Raw genomic sequence first — 12,937 nt, forward strand, 5'->3', positions numbered from 1 at the left:
CCGGCAATTCTCGTGGCCCCGGAGGCCCTGGTTCGCCGATCTGGTCAACCTTGCTGTGTATGGACCTCTACGGCTGAGTCATCTTCCAAACTTATTGCATGAAGGCCCTATATTTTTCGACCAGGTGGATCGCTTTTGTCTAGCGGCCTGGCTTTTGAAAGGAAACACCTAAGGAAAAAGGGCTATTCGGAAGATGTTATTACCTGCTACTAGTGCGAAAGACTTCTACCTCTCTAACTTACGTCTGGATCTGGAAGGTCTTCGAATGTGGGTGTCGTGAACATGGTACTTTTCCTCGACAGGCCTCGGTGGCGCAGATTCTGGCTTTCTTGCAAAAAGGTCTTCATGTACAGGTTGCGGCTTTAGGATGCCGGAGAGGTAAGCTTCGAGGGGCACCTCTGGCGGCACATCCAGATGGTTATCCTCCTTCCACCAGGTCTCTGTGATGCCAGTTATGTCAACCTCATCATTTACTGCTATAAACTCTAACTCTCCCATCTTTCTTCTTAGACTTCTGGCATTGACATACAGACATTTCAAAATGTGTTTTTTGTTTTGTTAACAACCTGCTTTTCAGTTGTTTGGAATAATTCGGAAATGATTAGCTTCGGTGATTTTTTACATATAGGCACATGGACTACATTTGCTTTTGTTGGAACCTCTCTGTTGGGATGCCCTAACTCTCCTGTTTCATTAGTATCTTTCAAGGATACATTTCTCCGAACCATGCACTGCTGAGTGACTGTCTGCTTTCCCCCTTGTTCTAGTTTAAAAGCTGCTCTATCTCCTTTTAAAAGTTAGTGCCAGCAGATTGGTTCCACTCTGGTTAAGGTGGAGCCCATCCTTTCAGAAAAGTCCCCCCCCCCCCCCCTTCCCCAGAAGTTTCCCCAGTTCCTTACAGAACTGAATACCTCTTCCCTGCACCATCGTTTCATCCATGCATTGAAACTCTGGAGCCACCCTGGAAGTTCTGGATTTTAGCTTTCTACCTAAAATCCTAAATTTGGCTTCCAGAAACTCTCTCCCACATTTTCCTATGTCGTTGGTGCCCTCATGTACCACGACAGCCAGCTCCTCCCCAGCATGGTCTATATTCCTATCTAGGTGACGAGTGAGGTCTGCTACCTTTGCACCAGGCAGGCAAGTTACCAGGTGGTCCTCACATCCACCAGCTACCCTGCTATCTACATCTCTAATAATTGAATCACCAACTATGATGGCTGGCCTAACCCTTCTCTCCTGGGCAGTATTCCTGGGAGATTTGTCCTCAGTGCGAAAGGACAATACATCACCTGGAGAGCAGGTCCTTGCTACAGGATCACTTCCTGCTACACCAGGATGATGTTCTCCAACTGGGGAGATCTTTCTGATCCAAGGCAGCACTGGGGCTGCCAGACTGGATTTGGGACTTGGCTACTATGTCCCTGAAGATCTCATCAATATACCTCTCTATCTGCCTCAGCTCCTCCAAGTCTGCCACTCCAGCTTCCAGAGATTGGACTCTTTCCCTGAGAGCCAGGAGCTCTTTGCACTGAGTGCATCCATACAATCTCTCACCAGTGGGTAAACAATCATACATGTGATACTCAATGCAAAAGACTGGAAAGCCCCCCTCTTGCTGCTGGACTGCTGCCTTCATCTTTATTTTGTTGAGTTCCTAGTTAGGGTTAGGATACTAAGGGAGTTGGAATTAGAATACTTTAAATTTACAGGTGAATTTACTAATTAATCAGCTAGTGTCCTACAAGGGGATGATTAAACTTTCAGTAAGGGCTGGTGCAATAGTATGATTTAGATAAGAGCCTGATTGATTTTTAATAAGAAAGTGTCTCCTGCCTAAAAATCAAGGGTTGAGTAGGTGGGAAAGACAGACCCTAGAATTAACTACCTCTGGCTTGCTTATTATTTCAGACACACACAAACTCTAAAGAATATATCCCACTACTTCACCTTTCTTCAAACTTTTTAAGTCCAAAGATTTCCCAAAGCTATACTTACCAATCCTGTTTAACCTCTATTAAATTGATCTTCATGCAAAGAATTGAAGAATTTGAGATTCGCGCGCCCTTCCAGTCCTCTTCTACTGCAAAGGGTTCGGGGCCTCTGGAAGCTGGGGCTGTGGAGTTCAATCCCTGGATCGCTTGCTGTGACCTCTGGAGTCCTCTCCCGGGGGATGCTGGGAGCAGTATGCAGATGAGCCTTTCGGTCCTCTCTTCATACACACTCACTCCTTCACAATCTCCTCGCATAGGTTCTCTCTTTCTGGCACCCACACCCTCACCCCCTAGGCTCTGCAATCTTTTACAGTCACACTCACACACACACTTACACACTCTTCGCCGCGAGCAAGTCCATGTCCACTTACGGCTCAGCAGCTGTGCAGGAGGGGAATATTGATGCTGGCTTGATGGGTTACAGGCTTCCCTAGCCTTTAGAGTTCCTGTTTTTAATGACCATGTTAACTGATGCCGAGTAGAGGTAGGGGTATGTTAAGCTTTTGCACATGGAGTTTGATTTTAAATTTGACTGGTTCCTCATATTGAATTCTAGGGCAGGAGGGACTTTCAGGATTCATGTGGTGATGGATTATTTTTTTATTAGCTTTATTTCCTCTCTTCACAGAGACCCAGTGGACTACCCCATCCACAGTGAACAAGAGGAAGAAGAGAGGAGTCACAAACCACTGGCACCCACTACACCAAAGAGAAAGAAAGGGTTCTGTGAGTGCTGCCAGGAAGCCTTCCAGGAGCTGAGCATGGTGAGAGGTGGCAGCTGGCTACATTTCTCTACTTGCAGATCAGGGCTAGGCAGCTTCATTTCTGAAGAGCCACACACAGGTATGGCTTTCAGGATCTCTAGAGCGGGCATTTTTGTTCATACCCAGATCAGTCTGGACTCCTTGGTTTTGCATCCCTGCCAGCAAATAGAGAAAATTTTACTGATTAACTGCTATAAATCGTTGACTTAGGGAATAGCCACTGCTATTAATTGCATCAGTAGCATGGGATCTTCTTACTGTTTGGGTAATTGCCAGGTTCTTGTGGCCTGGTTTGGCCTCTGTTGGAAACAGGATGCTGGGCTTGATGGACCCTTGGTCTGACCCAGCTTGACAATTTCTTATGTTCATTACCTAGGATGTGCCCCCTGCAGTCCCCTCAGTATTTCTGCCTCCATCAGATGGTAGACAGTGTAAAACATGCATTCCCCCTGGTGCGAGGAGGAAGAGCAGGGGTTTGGTCACACTTTTTGGTTGCTTATTCCTAAGTCTGTGGAGGGACATCTGTGGTCCAGATCCTTCATCCCCCATGAAGCAGCCTTGGGACCCGCTGGCAGCTCTGCACTACAGTCAGGAGGAACAGGGAAGTATCCCCTTTATTTCCTTTAGCCTTGGCAGGGTTTTTAAAGTTTTGTTTAAAAAAAAAAATTAAAAAATGCAGAGAGAGTGTTTGAAGCAGCAGTTCTCAGTGCTATCGGGGCTGCGTCAGGCTTCCCAACTTGGCGTGCGGCCCTAGACCATGTGGCGATGGAGTGCGGCAAGACTTGCTGTGCATGTAGTGGGAGTCATGTGTGCGGCTTAACAGGTCAGATCTGTATTCCGGCTATTTATTGGGTATGCATCCCAGGGTACTAAAGGAACTCAAAAATGAAATTTCTGACCTATTAGTTAAAATTTGTAACCTATCATTAAAATCATCCATTGTACCTGAAGACTGGAGGGTGGCCAATGTAACCCCAATATTTAAAAAAGGCTCCAGGGGTGATCCGGGTAACTATAGACCAGTGAGCCTAACTTCAGTGCCGGGAAAAATAGTGGAAACTATCCTCAAGATCAAAATTGTAGAGCATATAGAAAGACATGATTTAATGGGACACAGTCAACATGGATTTACCCAAGGGAAGTCTTGCCTAACAAACCTGCTTCATTTTTTGAAGGGGTTAATAAACATGTGGATAAAGGTGAACCGGTAGATGTAGTGTATTTGGATTTTCAGAAGGCGTTTGACAAAGTCCCTCATGAGAGGCTTCTACGAAAACTAAAAAGTCATGGGATAGGAGGCGATGTCCTTTCGTGGATTACAAACTGGTTAAAAGACAGGAAACAGAGAGTAGGACTAAATGGTCAATTTTCTCAGTGGAAAAGGGTAAACAGTGGAGTGCCTCAGGGATCTGTACTTGGACCGGTGCTTTTCAATATATATATCAATGATCTGGAAAGGAATACAATGAGTGACGTTATCAAATTTGCAGATGATACAAAATTATTCAGAGTAGTTAAATCACAAGCAGACTGTGATACATTACAGGAGGACCTTGCAAGACTGGAAGATTGGGCATCCAAATGGCAGATGAAATTTAATGTGGACAAGTGCAAGGTGTTGCATATAGGGAAAAATAACCCTAGCTGTAGTTACACGATGTTAGGTTCCATATTAGGAGCTACCACCCAAGAAAGAGATCTAGGCGTCATAGTAGATAATACATTGAAATCGTCAGCTCAGTGTGCTGCAGCAGTCAAAAAAGCAAATAAAATGTTAGGAATTATTAGGAAGGGAATGGTTAATAAAACGGAAAATGTCATAATGCCTCTATATCGCTCCATGGTGAGACCACACCTTGAATACTGTGTACAATTCTGGTCGCCGTATCTCAAAAAAGATATAGTTGCAATGGAGAAGGTACAGAGAAGGGCAACCAAAATGATAAAGGGGATGGAACAGCTCCCCTATGAGGAAAGGCTGAAGAGGTTAGGGCTGTTCAGCTTGGAGAAGAGACGGCTGAGGGGGGATATCATAGAGGTCTTTAAGATCATGAGAGGTCTTGAACGAGTAGATGTGACTCGGTTATTTACACTTTCGAATAATAGAAGGACTAGGGGGCATTCCATGAAGTTAGCAAGTAGCACATTTAAGACTAATCGGAGAAAATTCTTTTTCACTAACGCACAATAAATCTCTGGAATTTGTTGCCAGAGGATGTGGTTAGTGCAGTTAGTGTAGCTGGGTTCAAAAAAGGTTTGGATAAGTTCTTGGAAGAGAAGTCCATTAACTGCTATTAATCAAGTTTACTTAGGGAATAGTCACTGCTATTAATTGCATCAGTAGCATGGGATCTTCTAGGTGTTTGGGTAATTGCCAGGTTCTTGTGGCCTGGTTTGGCCTCTGTTGGAAACAGGATGCTGGGCTTGATGGACCCTTGGTCTGACCCAGCATGGCAATTTCTTATGTTCTTATGTTCTTATGAAGTAGGCATTTCGGGAGTGCCTGATACTGCTGCTATGGCTTCCAAATCGGCCCGAGGTTCCAAGCCTGCCATGGAGGGTGTCCCAGTTAGCACAGGAATGGCGGCCATCTTAATTTCTCTCACAGGGCCATTGGCAGGGAAGGTAGAAGGATCTCTACTGCATTTTGTCACAGACTATTGCGAACACAGACTTGGACTGGGGAGGCTCTGAGTTTGAGGGTTTCCTCTGAATCAAGATAATGGGAAGGATTTTCCTCTGGTTAGGGATTCTGATGAATCCAAAGTTCTCTGTACGTACCCGGATCAGTCCAGACCGTGGGTTGAGCCTCCTGTCCAGCAGGTGGCGACAGACCAAAACTGTGACTGTATCCTATATCAGGACAGAGCCTACCTCACACCCCTTCAGTATTTGTCTGTCTCCAGCAGGTGCAGGCAGCTGAACCTACGGTTCCCCTTCTTCTTCTTCTTCCCTTAGTCTTTACTTTTGGTCTGGATCAAGCAAGTATTTAATTCTTCTTTAAAAAAAAAAAAGGACTTTGAAAGTTTTTTCTTCTCCCTTTTTTCCTCACAGAGACAGTTCGATCTCTTTGCTCTGCTGGGAGCCTAGGAGAGTGCTTTCCCATCTTAGGCCCCTTTTTTCCCGGTGACCATCTGGGGTGATACTGGTGGTCCAGTCCCTCCCCCATTATCTAGCTGTCCCTTAGTAGAAATCAGAGTGACCCTGGTGGCAATATCCAGTTTAGCTTGTAGTCTGAGATTTTTGATTACATCTATTTTTTTTTTGTTTTTTAAATAATGGCAAAATTTGAAAGCAATGCAACAGAATACCAAAAGAAGGAAACGAAGCCCAAAAGGCAGCAGAACTGAGAATCTCATGAGCCCACAATAGCGGGAGATCGCAAAGGGATTGGGGGGGGGGGGGGGCAGAGGAAGAAAACAGAAATCATAAGATTAATATTTCTTATTTTCATGTTTGAAGCATAATCTAACAATCTCTTGATCCCCTGAAGCTTACAGTGGGTCATCAATCGGATCAGGAGCAGAGAGCATTGCCCTATCAGCTCTCTCAGAGAATTTAAAATGACCCCCAGAGTAGCTAAGCACACATTTACAAAGCATTTGTAACAATTTGCACCCAAAGATGATGATGCTTGCTGCAAGGACATCCTCCCCTGTGGATATTGGGAAACATACAGATTTTTTTTCTTAAAAAGAAAAAAGGGGGGGATCTATGTCCACTGGTGGTCCAGATCCAATGCAAGTTTGACCATCAGGATGGTGTGGGTTCTTCATCTTGTGCCCCTGCTAGTAAAGGCAGGGGCACAAGATGTGCTCGCACGAACACCGGTATATTAAAAGCTGTTAAATAAATAAATACCCAGGCTATCTTACGACAGCTGTGGGCTTTGTGCTACAGCCCCCTCTTCCCCTGGGTAGGTGATAAACTTACTAGCGAGGAGAAAAGTACAGATTGTGGAAGCAACAGTTAAGCATTGGCAAACTCCTCCATCTCAGGAATCCCTCTAATTCGAATACTACACCTTCTTGAATGGTTTTCGAGATCTTCCAACTTATCAGCTAGCAAAGCGATCTCCGAAGCCATGGCCTTCTGTTGCGCACTTAAAGTGCTTAGCGCCACTCCATGGGTCTCGGTACAGGTATCAAGATCATTCACCTGGTGCCCCAGCACTACCAAATCCTCCCGTACCTCTAGTATAGAGGCCAGAAGGTCCGACTTGTGCTGGTGCATGTCGGCTCAAAGCTCTAAAAACTATTCCCAAAGCTCAGATTGAGTAGGGAAATCGGAAAATTCTTCAGAGTGATCTGTGGCAGGTTGCAACGATATTGGTAAGGCCTCCAGGTCTTTATTGCTAGAGACCCCTGCTCCCTTCGCGGCCTGATCAGCCTTCACTAGTCAGCTCCGCAGCATGTTTACTAAATGAGAACTGCTTCAGATCTTTCTAGTAGCCATCTTAGGACAATAGTAGCAAAAGTATAAGAGAAGCACAGAGGAAATCACTTCTAAAGAGCTTTAGGGCAATGGTATTGAAGTTGCAAGGGAGAGAGTCCCAAGATTAAGCATCCATATTGGTGCTTGCCGCAATAGCGCCCCTATATTATTTTTTTTAAACATATCCCCACCTGTCATTAGATGCTTAAGAGAAATTGGTAAACCTCCAAATTAAATCCCTGAGCCTGATCTTCTATAGGCTCAAATTCCTTATTTATTATCCCATAGTCTCTACTTACGACAGAGAGTTCCTGCTGCAAAACTTTAATCTTTTCTTCCATTTGAATTAATCATCGTGAACAGTACTAGCAAAACATCCCCTGGATTTTTTTTTCTTGGGTTCTCTGGTAGCTTGACACGGAAGAACTTAAATCTTGAGACAAGTTATATACTGCCCTCCAAAATTGTAATCACAGACCAGATAGTTCAAAGTAATCGCCACTGGTTTCATCAAAATGTTCCTTCACCCATATGGTCGCAAAGTCGAAGCGAGCTCAGGCCTCCTCTTTTGCTGTGCTCGGGGGTGGGGTGGGGGTTAGCACATTCTGGGGCCGATGCAATACAGTGCGCTGCTCAGCGCATTGTATGACCCGCAGTTGGACGCGGGTTATGCAATAAGGGGATTAGCGCCACTACAACGCACATCCAACGCGGAGTGAAACTAATAGTACTCATCACATGCATATCTTAGTTAACTAGACCCAAATATGGTATAAACAAATTTGCAAGTAATTAACAGTATATGAAAAAATGTTCCACTTGTGGAACGTTGGTACCTAAAAGGTACATTTTAGCGATCCGAAATTAATGCCTGCCCGGAGCAGGCGTTAATTGCTGAGCGCTACTAAAACTAGTACAGAAAAGCAGGAAAAAATGCTTTTCTATACTGCCTCCTACTTAATAACCTTGGGATATTAAGTGAGAGGAACAGCACTTTAAAAAAAAAAAATAATGAAAAAAAAAAGTTTAAAAAAAGCAGTGGCAGGGGTTTGGAAAATGGACTCTGGTTAATTCAGCGTCCATTCTCCGAACCTGACTACCTGCACCAGAAGGAGTATATAAATCAATATTAACCTTTTAGATACCAACGTTCCACAAGTGGAACATTTTTTCATATACTGTTAATTACTTGCAAATTTTTTTATACCATATTTATACCATATTTGGGTCTAGTTAACTAAGATATGTAAAAAAGGGGCATCAAGAAATAATTCCTTCAATGAGCAGGATCTAAAAGTTAAAGTGTCGGGCACTTAATATTAATTTATTCACTCCTTCACTTATTGCCCATTGATCCTTTTCACTGACATGTGACAGTAAAGGGACCAATCCACAATAAGTGGAGTGAATAAATTAACATTAAGTGCCAGACACGTTAATATTGATTTTATACTCTCCTTCTGGTGCCGGTAGTCAGGTTGGGAGAATGGGTGCTGAATTTCAGTGTCCATTTTCCTAACCCCTGCATGTGCGCTTGTTAGGAAAACAGGACGCTGATAAATTCAGTGTCCGTTTTCTTAACCGGCAGACAGCCACCGACGGCGGACCTCTCTCAAGGAGGCGCTAGGAGCGCACAATCACCCCTAACGCCTCCTCGACAGCACGAGCCCTAATTTAAATATTGCATCGCGCCCCCAGGAGAGGTGCCAGGGGGCACTTTATGAAAGTGGCCGCTGAATACACAGCGCCTGCTTTCAGCGCAGGTTTTTTGCATCGTCCCCTCTGTTAAGCACCACCACTTGGCTCACAGGATGCCGGCTCTGCAGCCGGTACGGGAAGAGAGAATTCCATTGACTTGTCTGTACGCCTTCCACGCCCAACCTGAGCTTGCACGGCGTATACTCCTGGAAATGGAAATACCTCCCAGGTATCTGGGAGGATAGTTCTGACAAAGAATCAATCAGTTTCCATGATTGATTCCGTGTAAGAGCTGCCAAAGATCGCTCCCCCACCCCGATGCCATTGCTGGAGTGCATTGAGACATAAGGTGAATAATGGAAATCTGCTGCAAGGAGCTACAAGTCTCTAGAAAAGTAAGCCTTTGTCTTTCCTTTTACTTTTCTTACCCATAAGAAAAAATACATTAAGGCAATTTGACAAAATTATGAAGAACCCACATGGCATTAAAATCTCAATGACATACAGGCAGCAGCCATCTTGGTTTTTCCCCACCAAGTCTCCATTAACCACCACTTCTGAGAGACTCAGCAGCCTGTAACTTCCCACTTTCTCCCTATTTCCACTGTTATGAAGAGGGATGACATCCACCTTTTTCCTGCCCGAAGAATCATTCTAGTATCCAAAGATCAATTGAACAGATCATTCAACGGACCTGCCAGCTGCACTCTGAACTCCCTTAGTGGCCTAGAGCAAATCCCATCTGGTACCATAGCTCTATTTTTAGTTTTGCTAGTTTCATGCAAACCCTCATTTCCATAAATGTGAATATTCACACCACTATTATAAGTACTCCTTCCTACTTGAAGTACTTCACAGTTTCTTCCTTAATGAACACTGAACAAAAGCATTATTTATTTTTTTTGGCATTTCATCTTTTTTTTCCTCATTTTCCACGCATGCCTCATTTTTTCCAGAATCTTACAAGCCCACCTCTGCACATCTCCTTTCACCGATATATCTGAAGTGTGTCTTGCCTCCTCACTTTTCTTATCTTCTGTGTGCATCATTGCTGTTCTGACTGCCCTTCCTGCATCTCTCAGCTTTTCAGTATTATTCTTTCCTGTCCTCTATTTGTGATCCCTTGTTCCCTCTGAATGCTAATCTTTTTGATCTTTTAGCCACCTCCTTAGAAACCCATACTAGTCTCCCCTTTCTCAGTTATGTACTTTCCTAACAATTTTCCCTTATTATGGCTCCTTTTAGTTTAGCCCACTGTTCTGCTACAAAGATTTTCCACATTGGCAGCACCTCCTTTTAACAAAATCAGGAATCTCCAGAACTTTGATCTTTGTGTGAACTCTCTGGAATTGCTCTTATATTAAACCATACTCTTTGATCTCTAGAGCTGCAGTGGCTACCCACCAGGACATTAGAAACACTTTTTTTTTTTTTTTTCCATTTGTATGTATCCGGTTCAGTATCATGCTCGCCTCTCCATCCACCACCCCTTGATGGTTCTATTACCATTTTGTCTGAAGAGTGCCCCTTGGCTCTCTCTTCTAAAATCCAGAAGATTAAAATCTCCCACTGCCAGTAACACCTCCCCTTTCGTTGCAGTAATCAGCACACTATTTAGCTGTTCCTCCATTGCTGGAGATCTGGAGATTGCTTAGAATTTAGAAGGATGAGCCATCTCTCTCTTTTTCCTAAGATGACTGAGAACACCACCACCTTTTCTCTTAACCCTTGCATTTGTTGTCTAATGCTCAGGCTGCCCTCAACTTACCTTTGACTTGACTTAAGAGCAGCTGTTTCTCCTGGCAAAGTGCATGTTAATGCGCTGATGACTGTGTGAAACCCCCTGAGATGATAGCAGGAAGAGCACCAGGGATTTCCTCTCCTTGCAACAATATCAGTGCAGTGTCATGTGGGCAATCCTTGGCCCTTCCCTGTTTAGACATAAAAAGAAAAGTTATGCTTTAAAATTGTCTGATTTTAGCAGAACTATATATTCTTGGTTATTTTGGTAAAAATAGGCCTTAGTGCTAGAACAGATACCGTATCTCCCATTTTATAACAGTGATGTATGGGACCATTGGTTTCAACATACATTTATTACATAGATGTAGTTTTCAGGAACTAGTTGCCTTAAGTCCAAGGACTTCCTGTATTTATACTTAGTAAATTTATAGTCCACTAATCCAAAACGCTTGCTCTTAGAAGATTATAGTCAAGTAACACACTCGTGTCAAAAATATGAAAACGCCAAACATGCAAATGTGTAATCTAAACTAAAGCACAAAGTTTTAGTCAAGGTTCAGTATATAAACTTTAAATCTAAAATGGAAGAATATGGCTCAGAGCTAGATTGTCAATTCATCTGAAAAGCCTATTTTAAAAACGAAACCTTCCCCTTCTTAAAAACTTACAATAAAATAGTTTATAAATGATTCTTAGGCAGGGCCCGCAAAAGAGATTTGTAACAGACCTTTGTCAAGTGAAGATCTTTAACTGATGGATTAGAGCCAAGCCTTCCCCGTCAATCTGAGAAGACCGTCCCTATTCCATTAGCTAGCTGCATCGCTCCTGATGGCTTTGAACGTAAATAGTAAGATCTTCCATTTCTCTTCATTCAGGCAAGCCACTAGTGGGTTATGCACCAACGAGCAAATGGAAACAGATCACTGATTTGCTGATGTCACTCTGATATAGTCTTGCACAGACAGTCTGCCAATATTCTCAGTCTCCAGCAGATGGTGACATGCATACTTACTAGAGATGTGAATCGTGTCCTCGATCGTCTTAACGATCGATTTCGGCTGGGAGGGGGAGGGAATCGTATTGTTGCCGTTTGGGGGGGTAAAATATCGTGATATATCGTTAAAATCGTTAAAACCCGCTAAAACACACCACCGACCCTTTAAATTAAATCCCCCACCCTCCCGAACCCCCCCCCAAATGACTTAAATTATCTGGTGGTCCAGCGGCGGTCCGGAACGGCAGCGGTCCGGAACGGGCTCCTGCTACTGAATCTTGTTGTCTTCGGCCGGCGCCATTTTCCAAAATGGCGCCGAAAAATGGCGGCGGCCATAGACCAACAGGATTCGACGGCAGGAGGTCCTTCCGGACCCCCGCTGGACTTTTGGCAAGTCTTGTGGGGGTCAGGAGGCCCACGCCAAGCTGGCCAAAAGTTCCTGGAGGTCCAGCGGGGGTCAGGGAGCGATTTCCCGCCGCAAATCATTTTCCGTACGGAAAATGGCACCGGCCATAAGCGTATGGCCGGCGCCATTTTCCGTATGGAAAATGGCGCCGGCAGGAGATCGACTGCAGGAGGTCGTTCAGCGAGGCGCCGGAACCCTCGCTGAACGACCTCCTGCAGTCGATCTCCTGCCGGCGCCATTTTCCGTATGGAAAACGATTCGCGGCGGGAAATCGCTCCCTGACCCCCGCTGGACCTCCAGGAACTTTTGGCCAGCTTGGGGGGGGCCTCCTGACCCCCACAAGACTTGCCAAAAGTCCAGCGGGGGTCCGGAAGGACCTCCTGCCGTCGAATCCTGTTGGTCTATGGCCGCCGCCATTTTTCGGCGCCATTTGGAAAATGGCGCCGGCCAAAGACAACAAGATTCAGTAGCAGGAGCCCGTTCCGGACCGCTGCCGTTCCGGACCCCCAGGTAATTTAAGTCATTGGGGGGGGGGGTTCGGGAGGGTGGGGGATTGAAGGAGGTAGGATTTGGCAAGGAAATGTTTAAGTTATTTGGGGGGGGTTCGGGAGGGTGGGGGATTTAATTTAAAGGGTCGGGGATGGGTTTTAGCAGGTTTTAGTGTGCCGGCTCACGATTCTAACGATTTATAACGATAAATCGTTAGAATCTCTATTGTATTGTGTTCCATAACTGTTTAAGACGATATTAAAATTATCGGACGATAATTTTAATCGTCCTAAAACGATTCACATCCCTAATACTTACCTGTAGACATAGGCCTGGCAGTTATAGGGCAGGTGGATGGATGGACCCCCTGAGGTGAAAGCAAGGGCTCCCTCCCTCAGTTGAGCATCCTGTGAGG

General features: G+C 44.7%; 1 protein-coding gene across 3 annotated transcripts in view; it reads left to right on the top strand.

The window, feature by feature from the left end:
- Positions 1-12,937, top strand: part of DBF4B (DBF4 zinc finger B) — a 109,161-nt gene that overhangs the window by 74,652 nt on the left and 21,572 nt on the right. For all 3 annotated transcript variants that reach the window (XM_029573477.1, XM_029573476.1, XM_029573473.1), the window contains exon 10: positions 2,623-2,758. In XM_029573477.1, coding sequence (XP_029429337.1) covers positions 2,623-2,758 — 136 coding nt within the window. The remainder of the gene's footprint in view (positions 1-2,622; positions 2,759-12,937) is intronic.

The sequence above is a fragment of the Rhinatrema bivittatum genome, chromosome 12, assembly GCF_901001135.1.
Source record: "Rhinatrema bivittatum chromosome 12, aRhiBiv1.1, whole genome shotgun sequence".
Taxonomy (NCBI): Eukaryota; Metazoa; Chordata; class Amphibia; order Gymnophiona; family Rhinatrematidae; genus Rhinatrema; species Rhinatrema bivittatum.